Source organism: Abramis brama, assembly GCF_963993115.1.
Source record: "Abramis brama genome assembly, chromosome: 13".
NCBI classification, from domain to species: Eukaryota; Metazoa; Chordata; class Actinopteri; order Cypriniformes; family Leuciscidae; genus Abramis; species Abramis brama.
Window position 1 is genome coordinate 18,144,182 of NC_139975.1, and position 17,235 is coordinate 18,161,416.

The 17,235-nt window shown below is 36.0% G+C and overlaps 2 protein-coding genes across 2 annotated transcripts in view; one reads left to right on the forward strand and one right to left on the reverse strand.

The window, feature by feature from the left end:
• sash3 (SAM and SH3 domain containing 3) lies at positions 1-8,982 on the forward strand. Its single transcript, XM_084134104.1, has 9 exons — positions 1-212; positions 2,688-2,780; positions 4,377-4,511; positions 5,274-5,418; positions 5,503-5,654; positions 6,430-6,639; positions 6,747-6,891; positions 6,997-7,885; positions 8,441-8,982. Exons 1-8 carry the CDS (start codon positions 150-152, stop codon positions 7,212-7,214), a joined length of 1,161 nt encoding a protein of 386 aa, XP_083990230.1. The 5' UTR covers positions 1-149; the 3' UTR covers positions 7,215-7,885; positions 8,441-8,982.
• zdhhc9 (zDHHC palmitoyltransferase 9) overlaps positions 8,736-17,235 on the reverse strand; it is a 25,023-nt gene continuing 16,523 nt past the window's right edge. The window contains exons 5-9 of the mRNA XM_084134105.1: positions 15,267-15,315; positions 14,894-14,996; positions 13,046-13,149; positions 12,756-12,864; positions 8,736-10,973 (exon numbers count right to left, since the gene is read on the reverse strand). Coding sequence (XP_083990231.1) covers positions 10,806-10,973; positions 12,756-12,864; positions 13,046-13,149; positions 14,894-14,996; positions 15,267-15,315 — 533 coding nt within the window. The 3' untranslated portion in view covers positions 8,736-10,805. The remainder of the gene's footprint in view (positions 10,974-12,755; positions 12,865-13,045; positions 13,150-14,893; positions 14,997-15,266; positions 15,316-17,235) is intronic.

The window sequence follows — 17,235 nt, forward strand, 5'->3', positions numbered from 1 at the left end:
CTCTGGTGGCTTTTGTCGTTCTGTGAGTGGAGCACCGTGGCAGTGAGACAGACAGGAGTTAGCTGAGCACAATCGAGTGTCATACTGCCACATCTATAGTTGTGGTCCTCAGAGTCAGGAGAATACTGCCCACCCACAGCTGGATCAACATGTTACGGCGGAAACCATCCAACGCATCTGAAAAAGAGCAGGTTCAGGTGCAAAAGAAGAAGGTAAGAGTTTGTGCCTTAATCTGCGTGTGCGGCCCAGTTTTGAAGAGTTGAAGCGAGAGTAGAAATTATGTTTTTGGAGGACCCCTCTGGAGGTCTAAATTCCCAAGAAGTTTAAACACAAAAAGTAAATGAAAAGATGCATCAGAGCAGAACACATGTGCTTTTGTTGCTGGTCGTTTGAATCAACAGTAGGGGTTTTCAAAAGTTTTCATTCATTGATGGGAATAATAGTCCTATTGTGATATGTCCCGTTTGTCTTCAGATCTGTCATTTTTAAGATTAAGAACTGAAACTGTATGATTGTTCTGGGTTTGTGCATGGCTGCAGCAGTTCCTGTAGAAACACATCAGACCGCAGCACACATCCTGAAGCAGATCATACCTCATCAGTGCAAAGCATCCAAACACATCTCCTGAATTCATAGTGACGCTTGCGTACGTCTTCACTTCACAGCCCGATCCACTCAACTTCTCGTTCAGCGGTTAACTGCTTCTATGGCATTACTCTTATTTTCCATTTGATTCACATCTTGCGTGTGATAACCAGCAGTTTCGATATTTCTCCTCTCTGAAACTGCAGGTGTTTCATAAATGCATGTAACCCAAGCAAAGCGAGATCGGAAAATCTTGCTGTTGTGCGTCACGGTTACTTTGATGTCTTTAGTAAAAAAAAATTTTAAATCAAAGTCTTATATTCTTATCCAGAGCAGAGGATGTAGCGTTCAGTTGAAGTTCATTTGCATGGTGTAAATGAAAACACTTCACCACCACATAATCTCAAAACGCTGCAGTTTCCTCTTTGGTCATGGTTTAGATTATGAGTAATCATTTCAGCTGAGATCTGTCAAAAATACATTTCAACATCTTATGATGATGCACCAGAATGTTGTCACAGTTTTGGGGAAATTAATAGGGAAGGTTTGTTAACAGTTTGACATGCTACACTATGATTTCCGCAACAGTGTAACTATTTAATTTGATATGATTTTCAAAGAGAAGCAAACTCTTGTCATTTTACTAGTTTTGACCAGCTGAACGATCTCTTCTCGCATTTGGTTGGTTTAGCAGATTGCAGTCTGTTGTGTGTTGTCTGCACAGCTCTGCAGGGATTGGCTGTTACATGCCCACTTCCTGTGCTGAAGAAAAGTGGCGCAGTGAAAGGTTTAGATAACAGAAAAAGTCAAATTGGAACAAATATGCACAGCAGCCCACAGAACCCACACTGAAGGATCTGATCATTTATAAAAAAGTGTCTCAATTATGAATGAATAATCAACTCTGGTTCAACTCTAACAAGCCACACTTTGCAAAACAGTGTCTCTTACAGTTTAAATGCATGGGTATATTAGCCTATAAATTAACATCATGTGATAAATAATTACTTTATCAGAAATGCCCAAACCAGGGCTCATGGGCCAAAGTCAGACCATGATGACCTTTGGCCCACCATGCCATATCAGAATATGGTTACACTTTATTTCGACAGTCCAACTACATGTCAACAAGCTCTCATTAGAGTGTTAGTATTAGTAGACTGGTTGGGTTAGGGTTTGAAAAAGTTGACATGTTGCCATCAAAATAAAGTGTTGGCAGTCTAGTCTACTAATACTCTAATGGCTGGTAGTTGACATGTAGTTACTTAGTAGAAAGTCTAGTAAGTAACTACAAAGTTACTACTAAGTAACTAATAAGTAACTAAGTAATTAGTTAGTAGTAACTTAGTAGTTACTTAGTAGAATGTCTAGTGGACCATTGAAATAAAGTGTTACTAAGAATATAAGTGAATTCGATTTTTTATTTTTTTTAATGTTAATATAATACAGTTGGATATAATTCAAATTCATTCCAATGGCCCTTAATTAGGCTAAGTGTGATTTTTGTCCCTTGATGAAGTATGGGCAGATCTGATACAGACTGGCACATTGTTATTGCTATATTTTCATTTACACTGAGATGTTACATTGACCTTGACACTGTACCAATGTGTCACTAAACACATTTTCCTATCTTTGAAAACCTGACCATGACAGTTTATTTTTCATAGACAATTCAAAAGCTTTTCCATCCTACAAAACACTCATGAGTCATGTTTATAATTACGTCTGGTCTATGGATCTGAAAAAGATAGTGTGGATTTTTCAGCCCAAATGTTGCTCTGGAGGTTTGATAATGCTTCCAAATATTGATCAGGATATATGCTTGTGGAAATACAATAGCATTTAATGGCCATTATAATATGAGCTATACAGTATCGGTTAAACTAAACTGGATTTGTTCATGATGCATAGAGATAACATTTCATCAGCATAATGCTGGATGACTCTGCTGTTCACATTTTTATTGCTCATGACCCAATGGCCTTATGGTTGAATGCATAGGACAAAATATCTATATCCATCTATCCGTCCGTCTGTCTGTATCTGAATACTACTGTAACTTTAAATGTCTCTGATGAGAAACTGTTCTGTCTTCGTAGCTGTCTCTGCAAAGATCCAGCAGCTTCAAAGACTTTATGAAGCCAAAGCCATCGTCACCTGTAGTGTGCCCTGAAGCTACCCTGGATGAAACTGTAAGTGCAGTAGTTTGTTATATGGAGATGAAGTTGCTGTACTCAAGCTCCAACTCACTCCTGTCTTATGTTAATCCAATATCTGCTGTTTCAGAGGAGAAAAACAACAGCATCAACAGAATCTGTACTCATTTGCAGTCAGCATTAACATTCAACTGCTAGAATGGTTCTTAATAACTGCTTCATCTCTAAAACCACACTTTTAAAAATATCCAGACAGGATGTCATACTTTCATTAACCATTCAAGCAGAGAGCCTGCTTAGCCTTCTGTCTGCTTTTAAGAGTAGACAGTGGTATAATCTTAATAATATTTTATAAATATTTGTATATACATTACCGTTCAAAACTTTTGGGTCAGTAGGATTTTATTTTTTAAAGGAAATTAATACTTTTATTAAGCAAGGACGCATTAAATTGATTACAATTTTTGTTACAATAGATTGTTTAAAAATTTGCTGTTCTTTTGAACTTTCTATTCAAAGTATCCTGAAGAAAAAAACATGCATCACAAGTTTCCAAAAAATATATTGAGCAGCTCAACTGTTTTCAACATTGGTAATAATGTTTGAGCATCAAATCAGCATATTAGAATGATTTCTGAAGGATCATGTGACTGCAGACTGCTGAAAATTCAGCTTTCCCATCGCAGGAATAAATTACATTTTAAAACATCTTAAAGTAGAAAACATATTTTAAAGTGTATGTAATTGTATTTTTACTATATTTTTGATCAAGCTTCTTTCAAAAATCTTACCGACTCCAAACATTTGAAAAATATTGTATATTATTTCACTATCAAATAAGACACTATTTTATCATAATAAATACATTTACATAAAAATAAATAATATACATTTTATAATATATATTGTTGTTAAAACAATGTCCATTGTCTTTTTGATAACAAAAGTGTTGAACAGTGTGAAATAACCTTCTGTGGAGGAGTTCAGGGATAATCAGATCAAAGGTATAATGTAACAGACTGATGTAAAATCCCTGTGACGCTGACAGGTACTTTTGTTTTCTGTCTGTGCCTTTGATAACTGCACACGCTGTCCTCGCAGTAAACGCAAGAGCCTCTGACATTTAGAGGTATAGAGCTCAGAGAGGAGGAGCCAGAGCCACATTGACTCACTGGCACAAAAAAACACCGTCACAAACTTTACTGGAAATCCTGCAAACAGGGGCCCATCGCTTTAAAACGAACACTACTTATACTGCGGTTATACCACAAACAATTGTGTGCTGATTCAGCTCAGCCAGGACAAACATGGCACTGCTGAACCATGGCAGATTAGAAATGGGTTATGAATAACACATCGAAACACTGCAAACCGAAATTAAAAACAAAGTCACAGTGAGGTTACTTGAGGTAAATCAAGGCAGTTAGTTCTAACAGAGTTCTGTCTCAGGTTCTTTAACCATGGAGCTAGGAAACAGAACAGCCAGTCTAGCAACAATTATTCATTGCCTGTAGCTCTTTTTAGACAACACAAGAGGGGAAGTTTGATGAGTCGATAAGACAAATTTAGTTGCTAAACTGAACAAGCGCACAAATTACTGAAAGCCTCTTTTTTGTGTGAAATTTCTTACAGAAGTTTGAGGGTGCACCACCAGAGGATTCAAGTAAAAGTAACGGAAAACTTGGAAAGAAATGGAGAAATGTCATATCTCGCACAATGACCCGTAAAACATCCAAGATGGTACAGAAAGCCCTTGCAGAGGAGGGGGTGAGTTGAATCCTAGGTTACTGTTAATTGCTTAATTCTTTTTAGCATTTTAAGTTGTGTAAATTAAATTACATACATTATTTTATAAATTATACACTGAAAAAAATGATTCGTTGAATTTAATTAAAAAAAAATATCGTAAGTGGTTGCATTCAAATGATTTTACCTACATTTAAACAAATGCATTAAGTTGAACTTAATCAATTTTAGTTCAACTTAATGCATTTGTTTAAATGTAGGTAAAATCAATTGAATGCAACCACTTACGATAAATTTTTTTTTTTATTCAATTCAACGAATCATTTTTTTCAGTGTATGTTTAATTGGCATTTATAAAATAGCCTTAAACTATAGTAGTAAATGCTATAAAAGTTGAAAGTTCATGATACCTAATACATTAATTAACTGAACCAAGTTACCATGTTTAAATTCACATTTAAAATCGGTGGTAAAATTCATTTAAAATATCTCAGTCCCAGAAACAGTGTGTTTTATTTATTTTATTTTATTTTTTCCTTTCCTTTCCTTTCCCTACCTTACCTTTACTTTACTTTACTTTTTACTAGTAATTTTCTAATCTAAGCAACCATCTAAGAAACACTTAATAACAGCTTGAATGTGTCTCCCCCGTGTGGATGAAATCAGGATATTTTACACAGTCAGCACCTCAGGGTGTTTCCAGTGGTTAAAGATAGGTCACAAAGAAATTCATGAGGATATGAATTCAAATAAACTGTAAATTGTTACATTTGTTGATTTCAGAATGAGAGTGGGGAGGACGGCTCTATGTCTCCCATGTCTCCGAGTGACTGGATGCCAGATCTCAGTGCTGGGAACAGAACATCTGTGTGCTCCAACAGCTCAGAGGACACCATGCACAGCCCTCTCTCACGCCAGCTCTCTGGATGTAAGCAATCTCAGACCGGCACAATATCTTGGCTAAACCAATATCATACAAGGCTGATTGATTTTTCTTTTTTCTGATGTGCAGGTTCTGACAGACAGAGTCTGGACAGTGGCTTCAGCCAGAGAGACAGTATGAGACTTGAGGACAACACCTACACAGGGCCCTTCTGTGGCAGAGCCCTTGTCCACACTGACTTCACCCCCAGTCCATATGACATGGAATCTCTCAAACTACAGGTCAGCTTTTTAAAATGTGCTATTTTTGGACACATTTATCAACAATGTCGACATAAAAGATTAGTTTATACAAAAACAAAAAATATGGTAGTCATTTATTTATGTATTCTTCTCTTCTTATTAGTTTTTTTTTTTAATACATTTTAAATCGATTTTCAATTCTTTTTATATATTTTTTTCCATTATTTTGTATTGTTTATGCATCTGTTGTGATTAATTTTATGAAAAGCACTGAATTATCCTTGTGTAATGTGCTATATAAATACACTTTCCTTGCTTTCTGGGACTATTAAACATGGCATTTTGAAGTAGAAAGACTTACTCTCATTCTATAATAGCATTCTATAATAATAGAATAGAATTTTCTATTCTATTCAAAACATACACCAATAATCTTTTATTTACAACTTTGAAAAAAATATTTTTTATAGTGCTGGCTGCCCTTTTCTATACAATTGCAATGCACTGAAGCCTTCAAGCTTTAAAATGGTTGCAAAAGCCCTGTAAAAGTATCAAAAAGTGGTGTTTAATGTTTCTAGAAAATATAGCACATAATTTTTGAAGCTTGAAAACTGCAGTCCCCAATCACAAGATAAAAAGCAACCAGTATATTATTCAGATTTTTTTTTTTTTTGTTTCATGGGCAAAAGTCAAAAAAGTATAAAATAACAGAATTTTGGGGGATTACTAATCCTTAAAAAAAAAAAATAATATATATATATATATATTTGTAGTATATTGTATGCAATGCATTGATATTTTTCAAAACACACAGAAAGGAGACATCATCCAGATTATTGAGAAGCCACCAGTAGGCACCTGGACTGGTAAACTCAATAACAAAGTGGGCTCCTTTAAATTCATCTACGTCACAATACTACCAGAGGAGGACACGCCACCAAAGAGGAAGCGATGCTACAGTCACGGACGCCAGAAACCAAAACCAAAAACCTTGGAGGAAGTTCTGGAGAGAATAGGCCTAACTGTAAGCCTCAAGTTACTTTCATTGCTGTTTTCTTTTAAATTTGTGTGCCATTTCATCATAGTGCAAGAGGATATCTGACTTCTTGTGACTGACCACTGTGTGCCCAGGAACTGGGATCTCTCCTGTCCATGCATGGCTTCCAGAGCTTGGAGGACTTCACCGGCCTGAAGGAGTCTCACCTGAACGAGCTGAACATTACAGACCCTGAGCAACGTGTGAAGATATTGAAAGCAGCAGAACTGCTTCATGACTGTACGTCCAAGTAGAGCCATCGAATCTAGACTGTTATCCTAATTGTGTCCAACATAGCTATAATTGAAGTCTGTTTGATGTACTAACATCCACTCTGTTCTCCAGCGGAGGATGAATCCGATACCGAGGAGCAAAAGACTGAAATGCCACGGGACTCGGGTTGTTACGAGAGCACAGAGAATCTGGCAAACGGACGTGAGGAGCCACAGGAATCCCAACCGGAGCCAGAAACAGATCCGGACACAGAAACAAAGCTCAATGCTGTTCAGGAACAACTGGAGGGGATGAAGGTGGAGGAAAGCTCTGAGAATCAAACGGAGTGAAGCCACCAGAATGTTCTTTTGATCCTGCTTCTCAAAAACTTTGAACCTCTCTATGATGGATCGAGAGTGTCATAACCACATGCTGGATTGAATTCCATGAAGGAAACTATTTTATATGCACAGCCCATACAGAAGCCAATAGGTCCTCTTAGAAGGTCTTGAAGGTACTATCATCTATAACCGTAGTCTTTCTCTTTGACTTTATTGTTCAGAACGTCTGACACCACATTAAATATCTTCAGAAGACTTTGAAATCTAACTGAAACAACGTTTTTTGAGGAATTTTGAAAAACTGACTTCGCACCAAGCAATATGCCATGGATTAAACCTAAGGCTATGTTCTTACATCATAAAATAAGCAGCATGGTGGTGCCCCAAATATTGATATTACTCACAAGGTTAAATATTCAAGACATCTATTATGGTAAATTACATGTAATTATATGTGTGATCTAACTGTGATTCTGAGAAGTTTCATCATCATCATCATCATACCTTTAGCTATGAAGTAGCATTTTATAGACTACTATTCTTCCGTTTCTGGCCTGATGAATGTACAGAGTAATACGCAATTAATGCACTCATTTTTTTTTTTTTTTTTGCCAGGAATGAAAGAGGAAAAGCACATTGTTTAGTTAAAGGACAACTCCGGTGAAAAATGAACCTAGGTTGTAATTAACACATGGTTACTGAGTCGATCTTTCCCTGGGATGCGTTTTTATGAAAATCGAATGTAAAGAGTTTTATCTCTAAAAACAGATTAGCTCATAACACTAGTTATGGGGCACAGAGTAAGTAAAAGTAAATCGCTAGTTAATACCACTAACAAGGCCGAGTCTCAACTAATCGAGTCACGAACGCCGTGCTAAGTGAGCTTGTTGATAGGAATTACGTTTGTGAAATCTAACGTAGCACGGCGTTCGTGACTCGATTAGTTGAGACTTTTCCAAGATGGATCCTGTCTGTAAACGCGTAATGTACTGTCTTTATAAACTATCTTCTTATTAAACTGTCTGTACACTTACAAAGTTCTCAATGCTTTGGTTTGCATGTAGGGACCCTCATTATGCTACCGTGTTAGTGTGAGGCTATTTTGAGCCTTGTTACTGGTATTAACTAGCGATTTACTTTTACTTACTCTGTGCCCCATATACTAGTGTTATGAGCTAATCTGTTTTTAAAGATAAAACTCTTTACATTCGATTTTCATGAAAACGCATCCCAAGGAACGATCGACTCAGTAACCATGTGTTAATTACCCCTAGGTTCATTTTTCACTGGAGTTGTCCTTTAATGCACATGTACTTGCATATTATTCTTTTGCTTCTATAATCAATGATTTTGGTTCCTGTTTGTTATAATATGGTTTATTTTGTTTTCAAAGCTATTGTTGTTTATTCAATATTTGTATTTCCTTTTTACTGTTCCGTTTGTCTTGATATTGATGTCTGTACTTTCAGGGTTTGCTTTTTTAACACAAAAAAAAACTAAATTTTGAAACTACTATAACCACAAAGAAGAAATTGTAATAATACCATATAATTTAATGAACATACATTTACACACAAATTCATAAAGTAGAAAGTGGAGAGTATGAGGATATACATGATCACAGTGTTATTACCAAGCAAACTGAACATAACCCAATTCGTGATGACGTACAATGTGTACATTATGCATCGCGTCCACATATCTAGAGCAGACCATCATTTGCTAATATTCCAAACTTACACATTACACTGACTTGGCATTAAAGATTTTGATTATTTATGTGCCTCATTTAGTAAATTAGCATATTAGCATATGACACAAAATTCATGATAAAAACAAAGTAGTGGGATTGATTCAGCGCAACTTTAAGCACATTTCCATATACTCAGTAATACCTTCAGCCTAGCAAATTAATATTCACATCTTCCATACACAGTAACAGTGTAAACAATCATCACAATTGTTCACACCATTGTACTCATTTGCTATAAACTAAACATCTGAAGCACATTCTGTTATGTAGGTTTCATTTTTCAACACCAGTAGAGTTACTAACAAACAAATGAATGCATCTCACAAACATTCCAGTTCATACACTTCCAAATGCTTTAAGATGGCACTGAACGGGTATCCATTTTAAGCTGGCTTTTCCAAATCTTTAATTCACTTCTTATCAATACTGCCCTGTGTAGCTGGTTATGATGAGAAACGCATGTAAAAATATATTATCGGTCCCTGAAGTCTGTAGATGTGTCCCTTACAAGTGGCCATTAACATACTACAATAAAATTACTAAAGGTGACTACATTGCACATTCGCTTCTACACTGGGGCACGTTTTGCTACCTTAAACATGGTTAAAAGAATGTGTGGAAAAAGAAAAACAAGCACAATTTAAAGATATTTCTCAACTGAATGCAAGAGCATGCTTAAATGACACTGAAGATGGATTGGTCAACTAGCCGTTTCCATGCCTAGACTCATAAAGGTTCATTTTCAGATGTAAACTTTATCTTTACTTTATTCTGTGTGCAAACACACCACGTGGCCTTGTGTTGTAATATCCAACTCTTAGAAAAAAGGAAAATGGGGAAAGATAGTATGATGCTCAAATGTCAGGCGGTTGTGGAAAGACCTCCCTAAATAAGACAATATGGAGGGAATGTATTAACTTAAGATCAAAATAATAGTAATAACAAATCAGGCATGTTGTCCACTTCTTATAGGGAATTTGCAGCTTCTCAGTTACTTTTACAATATGTACATTAACTCCATGGCTTTTTTGCGTTCTGACAGATCATTAGCATTGTATAAAAATGACATTGACTTGCATGTACAGGTATGAGTAGCATGGAGCATTATGGAGTCTTCTGTAGATGTAATGGTAGAGCATAGATAAGGCACTCTTACTGATGCAAATCGGCCTGTACTCACTGGCACATACATCTGACAGCCTCTGCTTTCTACCATGCTGATTGTAAAATCAAGTCTGAGCTTAACTTTCTGAGTTAAATCACATTTATAAACTGACTGACTTACTAAGCTGATCCAAATGACCCCATCAACAGAATAAAGCGGTTTTGTTGGGCCTAATGTCAGTTTATGACTAAAGCACTTTTCCTTATCACACTTTGAAAAAAAAAATAGTCTAATCCAAAGGGCATTTTTCACAAACTACTATAGAAGCAAGTTATGGGTTTTACAGGGCACACAAATGGTTAGGAATAATGGAGGCAGGCTATACAGAAACGAGTAATGACACTGAAAAAAACAACTGAACATTTCACAAGCTCTTTCAAGGGAAATAATGTCCTCGTTACATTTAAGGGTAGCCTATTCTAATCTGACTCAGTCTATGGCTTCCCATTTCCCTCATTGTGAGTTTCATCATGCTGTGATTCAGATAGGAGAGTCTCAAGACCTCCAGATCTAGTCTCGAGTGCTAGCGCAGGATCCAGGCTGGATAACTCGCTCTGCGAAAGAGTATCAGGGCCACTGTTTTGAAAGTCACTGTTTTTGCGTCAAAACAGTTTTTCTGTGTGTGTTCCTTCATGTGAGCACATTCAGAAGTTTGAGAGAATTCTGGAGAACGCAGCCAAAGCTAGTGGGTCGACTCTTTGATGACCCCAGGGGCGACGGCATTGGGGGAAGTTGGCGAGGGGGGTTTCTCATCTTTAGGGGAGCTGGCGCTCTTCTGGGTGCCTGCACCAATGCCAGGTTTGGCTTCATCAGGGGTGTGCTCATTGGGAATCAGGGGAGCTGAGGATTTCTGCAGGAAGTGCAAACACACCGTTATCAATTAAAGAGTGATATTCACATCAATGTGAATGTGCGAGTGCCATCGTTCTTAACCAGGGTTAAATGTACACCAGTAGGTACTTAAACAGGTTTCAGAGGGAACTTGGAAAGATTTTGTAAAGCCAAAGTGTCTAATAGAGTGCAACAGTGCCCACCCAATCATATCATTACAAACTGCTTTGAAGCAAAAAAAGCATTGAAGCATTTTTTTAAATCAGACCAAAAGACAAAAAGGTACAAGACTGTGTACTTAAAGGGATAGCTCACCCAAAAATGAAAATTCTGTCATCATTTACTCGGCCTCAATTTGTTTCAAACCTGTATGAGGTTTTTTTTTTTTTTTTTTTTTTTGTTGTTCTGCTGAACACAAAAGAATATATTTTGAAGAATATGGGTAATTAAACAGTTGATGGGGCACCACTGACTTGCATATTATGGAAAACAATACAATAGGCAGAACAAAAACATTTATACAGGTTTGGAAAAAATTGAGGGCGAGTAAATGATGACAATTTTTATTTTTGGGTGAACTATCCCTTTAACAGCTTTAATGAGGGAAAGAAGCATTGTGAATGACGAATCATATTATATATAATTATTGAGAAATACAAAACTATTGATTTAAATAGTTCATTATATAATATTTTTTAAGTTTATTGAAAAATATGCATATTTGCATACACATTTTTCAGTAGTGTGAAATCATTTGCAGTGCTTCATGGGAGTTGGAAGCTGCCACAGTATTATTTTGGTGCAATTTGCTTGTTTCGATTCTCTGGTTGGTGGAGATTTCTTTGCAGAATCATGGGTAATGTAGTTTTTCACCAAGAATTCCACGGTTAAACACGACTATATGTATATATTGAGAATATATGTTGTGAAATGTATATATGTATGTGTATGTGTGTGTGTATGTGTGTATGTGTGTATGTATGTATGTATATATATGTATATATATATATATATATATATACACACACACACACACACACACACACAATTCACAACATATATTCTCAATATATACATATCGTGTTTAACCATGGAATATATATGCTATCAATTAACACCCTCATAGCTCACAGTAGGTCTGTCTTCAACAGTGTTTAAGTTATCATTAAAAATCAATGAAAAGGATTTATACTTTGGGAACCCTATTAAAGAGAGAGGAAACTACTTGATTCTTAGGTGAATCATCATAATAGTGGTCATGGCCAATTGATGATAATTCTGAATTGTCTTCACAATAATAAAATTTTAAAGGAAAAAAGGAGTTAAAATGGTTCTATGGGAGAACATAAGACAAAAATCATCTTATACAGACTGCACTAACAAAAAGCAATTTCTAGCCAATTAAATATTTTAGAGCCAAGCATAACTAGAAAAACATATAGAAGAAATGGTTAAAAATAACACTTTTAAAATTCCCTGATGTTTTTTATGTTTATGGGAACCCTGATACACCTTTAAATTTTTACTGATATATTTTTAGGGTCTTTACCGATATAAATGGACATGCAGAGCTGTACAAACTTCAGCACTATGAAAGCCACATCAAGCTAAAACCGCTTAATTCATTCATTTACTCCACTTGGTTCTTTTCCCTGACCTTCCAACCCTCCCAGCTCTTAGGGTAATTGATTTAGGATTCTTGCAGACTCACTACTCAACGCACAGTAAAGCAGCCAGCAACATTTCTGCCTAATGTACACTGGCTTGTTCACTCACACACTCATAAAAAATGCTGTCTTACTGTGGTTTGTGAAACAGGGTTGCTGCCCTTATTGGTAGAAGCAGCAGACGCATCCGAAGGGGCGGGGCTAGACGAGTCTTCCAGCATCACACCTCTTCTGTCCAACACACTGGAAGGAGAGAAAGACAGAGATATATAATCCTGTGTTTAGAAGTGGCACAAACCATGTAGCATCTGCAAAGAAATGCTGGAGCTTTTCCCAAAACTAAAATTACTAGTAAACGTCTTCATATCTAAAAAATACTTTTTGGAGCCACTGTATACAAGCAAAACTACTGTAATCTTCCTACCTGGGGTAAGCAGGGCCACACAGAACCTCACAGCAGTTCTTAAAGATGTTCTTGTGACTGTAGGGGTTCTGCACACGGTTCTTTCCCGACCACGAACCTTTGATCTGTGCAGTAGAGATGAAGGACTTAAAACTTCGAAAAGAAAACCAGCACAATGTCAGAACAGCTGTCAAGTTCTGATCCAACCTTCAACCTTCAACTGGATCTTCACTCTGATGTTTTGTTTTAAAGCGTCCGTGCAAATGAGAGGCTTGATAAAAAATAATCTCTTATTTATTATCCTTTATTCAAATGTGCTGTTTCAGTTCTAGCCATCCCTATGGATTTCATTTCATCTAGTCAAACGCTTCAAGGTTCTTCATCTTAAAAAGTCACGCTGTTACTGTTTCATCTGCTCCTAGATAGAAATGTATGTATGCATCACAGGCAAATCTAAAAAAGATTTCATGCATGGTATTCCCCAACAGAAATGTTACCAGCTTCAGGTTTCAGTATGTAGTTTAGTTGTATCCGAATTGTATCTGCACTGCAGGTATTGATAAATCTATTATAAGCAGGATCCAATTTATACAAAATCAAAGGCGAACAACCATCATGTCACATCACATTACTTGCAGCACTTGCATCCTTCTCTGAAGCTTCCTCCCTCTCTCACTCTTTTTTTACTCCTCATTAACAGGAAAAGAAGGGCCAGAGGGCAAATGTGGCAAGAAAACATTTTAAATTAATCATTAGGGCTAAGTGTGAAAGTGCCACAGAACTACAGATGCAGGGAATCTAAGCACTATATGCACTATATATATATATATATATATATATATATATATATATATATATATGTGTGTGCGTTTGTTCACTATATATGAATTTGTTTGAGCATACACTGTAGAAATTGTTCATGAATAGGGTACAATAGGGTATTTTCTTTTTGTAAAATGATCACCGAAAGGAGATGCTTAACCTTTAGAAAATGTTGATCGGAGTTTAAATTATTATTATTATTATTTATTTTTTTCATTTAAAATTTTTTTAATTATCATTATTTTTTTCTGTGGGGTTTGGAATTTTTGCGCCCATTACTTAATTATTGTGTGACTTTTGCAACTAAATATCCTTAATAAATCCTGATTTCTGTGATTTTCTAGCAAATTAAAATGAAGCCTATGAAACCAGGTTGCAAAATGTATAATTAAACTACATTTTTAATTATTAGACGTAGAATATTTAGATTTCATTCCAATAATAAGGAACGTTACGTGGTAACAGCATTAGCAAAATGTGGGACTCAAATGTCATATTTTATTTTATTTTTATTTTATTTATTTAATAGTTTTTCATTAATTAATAGTTCATAATTAAAATTAGCTTTAAAAAGATAAAAAATATTTTTTAATACAATGAGTTAAATATCAGTTCAACAGTTTGGATACAGTCACAAAAGTAAAGAAATCAGAGGCCGAAAATGGCATAATATGATGTGCATAAACATCGGATGCATTTAAAGCTTCTTTTCATGCAAGGTTAATCTTATGTTACATAATAGCTTATCTAACAACAAACATAAAAACATGGGATTTGTGCCTCTATTGCTTTAAAAACGTAATGAGACACCACTGTGTACCCTGTTCATAAACAGTGCCATAAATACTGTATACTGTACATAAAACTCATGTTGAGATGTTCTCTGTGCTTTCTTATCGCAGAGAAGGCACTGTTGCCAAGGTGACTGCTGGATCTAGTGTGCTGAAATGCTCTAGGGTATGCGTTTATCTTTCCAGCCATGTGACAGCAGCAGGAGTCAAGAACCGACAGTAGACTTTGGAACAGACAGGTAAGAAACAGACTTACATCTTCATTGGTGGTCTGGTTGAGGGAGATCAAGTAGGTATGGAAGCCAGTCAATCCCACCACAGACCAGAGGGTGAAAAAACACACCAGAACCTCCAACACAGTGCAACAGGGAGTCAAGGACACAACATGCTCAAAAATATCTACAATATGCTGAAAAAAAATGTGTTCGAACTTTGAAATATCTTTGTTCAGCAATACAAAAGTTTTTTTTAAATATATATGTGCTATGTGCCTGTTCAACTGTTACACAAATAGTACGCAAACATTATGTTTAGCTTGATATATCATTCACAGCATGGCAGGTTTATCAGGAGCTCATTTTGTTTTCAAGTCTTCAGCTAGTGGCTCTGGAGCTAAAATCAAAGGATATGTTCCAGGAGTTTCTTTAATGGTATTCACAAATCCTGAGTCCACAGATCCTATAAAACACACAAAATTGTATTAATTTACATTATGTATCCATGCATGCATTGCAGGCAGTAACTCACTGCATCAGAGGTCTCAGCATCTCACATTCTCTCTCCCATCATTACATGTTCAGAAGATTTTCGCACATCCACCCACACTCTGCCAGTGCTGAGAAGTTAGCACTGTTCGTTTACATTCACCTTTTCAATCACAGTAGCTATGTTTGCATTCAGCCTCGTAATGTGATGAAGGAATAGTTTACCCAATAATTTTAAATTTGTCATTATTCATCACCATCACAGGCTAGCAAACTGAAAAGATAAAATACATACTATAAAAAGCATCAGAGAGTAGTCTGATGCATAAATATACACTAAGATTTTAGGTGAGAAACATAACAAAATGCATGTCATTATTCACTAATGTATTAACCTACTCAGTAGCTCTCAAATTGAATATGACACCTATGGTGAAGGTTTGGCATGATGACATTTGGTTATGGGATAATTGAGAACCAATGACGTTTTATGTTATTGATGTCCAACCTGCAATTTAAACTATATCGTTCTGTGCGTCATACAAAGCAATCATATGGCCTCAGGAGACTTTTATAATACAGAACACATTTTAGGGTAATTTGCAGTGGTTTTTAAAACAAATTGGATCTTGAAAGAAATAAATGTCGTGAAGATTATTTAAAAATTCTATTTTTGTGTTTCACGGGAAAAATAACAGCATACCGGATTGGAATGACATGAGGGTGAGTAAATAATAACATGCGTTTTAGTTTTCGGCCAACTATTCCTTTAATAAATATGATGCTGATATCTCAGCATCATAGATATCTCAGTTAGAATGAAGTGTTCAAGTAAACACCTCAATCTGAAAATATGATCTGACTGTCATCAATCCAAATTAAATTAAAGACAGATTGAAAGAGGTGGTGTATATCTTAACCTGTACAATAACTGCCATGTAAACCTTTAAATACAGCAGCTTTCACATTCAAATTAAAAAGTACCTCGTATGCAGCGCAATACAACTCTCTCCCACCTGATGAGAAGAAAGCTTTCTAGGCATATTTTTAGATTCTGTATGTTAGAAATGCAAACATGCTAGCTACACATTGGGTTGGAGTTACCTACTGTGTCTACAATGGAAGAGACTGATGACTGCAGATACATATGGTAAGAATTAAATTTGATTCAATGATTTAAATTAATAGGCCAGACATTGTGAACAGCACAAGCTGGATTCGATGAAAGGTCAGAACTGATTTAAAAACAATGAAAAATGAAAGTACATATGATATTAGAGAAAAAAATTGTGTATTTCAAGTGGATCTGGGAAATAAAGTGATAAAGCCTCACTCTTCAGAGAGTCAAAATGGAAACAGTTTTGTTTATTATAATAAGAGAAATCTCATTTTGTTGGGTTGCGATGTCTACATGATGTGTGAGTAAGGCTTTCTTTGACAAGACTCATTGCTATGGCAATGTTGACACGAAAAGCAGCATTTTGTTTAAAGTACATGTAATGCACAGTAAACAGATATTTCTGTCTATACAGAGTCATACTCTATAAACCAGTCAAACTGCAGATTTTGTAAGTGCGAAGTAATTCAGACTAAAATCTGTGCACGTAAATAGTGTCATAAAAAACGAATGACTGAATTATATCTCTATTATGATGCGTTTTACTTTGATATTGAGATCAGAGGCTCAGAGCAAATTGTCCAGGCATTTATGTGAATTATGCCCTCTCATCCTTGCAGTCTATGATGCACTTTGAGAAGGGAAAGATCAAAGAGAGCAGACATTTACAAGAGCATAGAGGCTCTTCCAATATCCTAAACGCTGCCGGACTGAACCACACCTAAGAGAACAGCATTCGAGTACATATTGAGTGTCGCTTAAAGGCACTTGTTTTCC

What these genes read in the sequence shown, in the direction of transcription:
- sash3 (XM_084134104.1), top strand. Translation starts at nt 150, where the DNA reads ATGTTACGGCGGAAACCATCCAACGCATCTGAAAAAGAGCAGGTTCAG. An exon ending in TTCAGGTGCAAAAGAAGAAG is followed by an intron (nt 213 to 2,687) that starts GTAAGAGTTTGT and finishes CTGTCTTCGTAG; the next exon opens with CTGTCTCTGCAAAGATCCAG. An exon ending in TGGAATCTCTCAAACTACAG is followed by an intron (nt 5,655 to 6,429) that starts GTCAGCTTTTTA and finishes CAAAACACACAG; the next exon opens with AAAGGAGACATCATCCAGAT.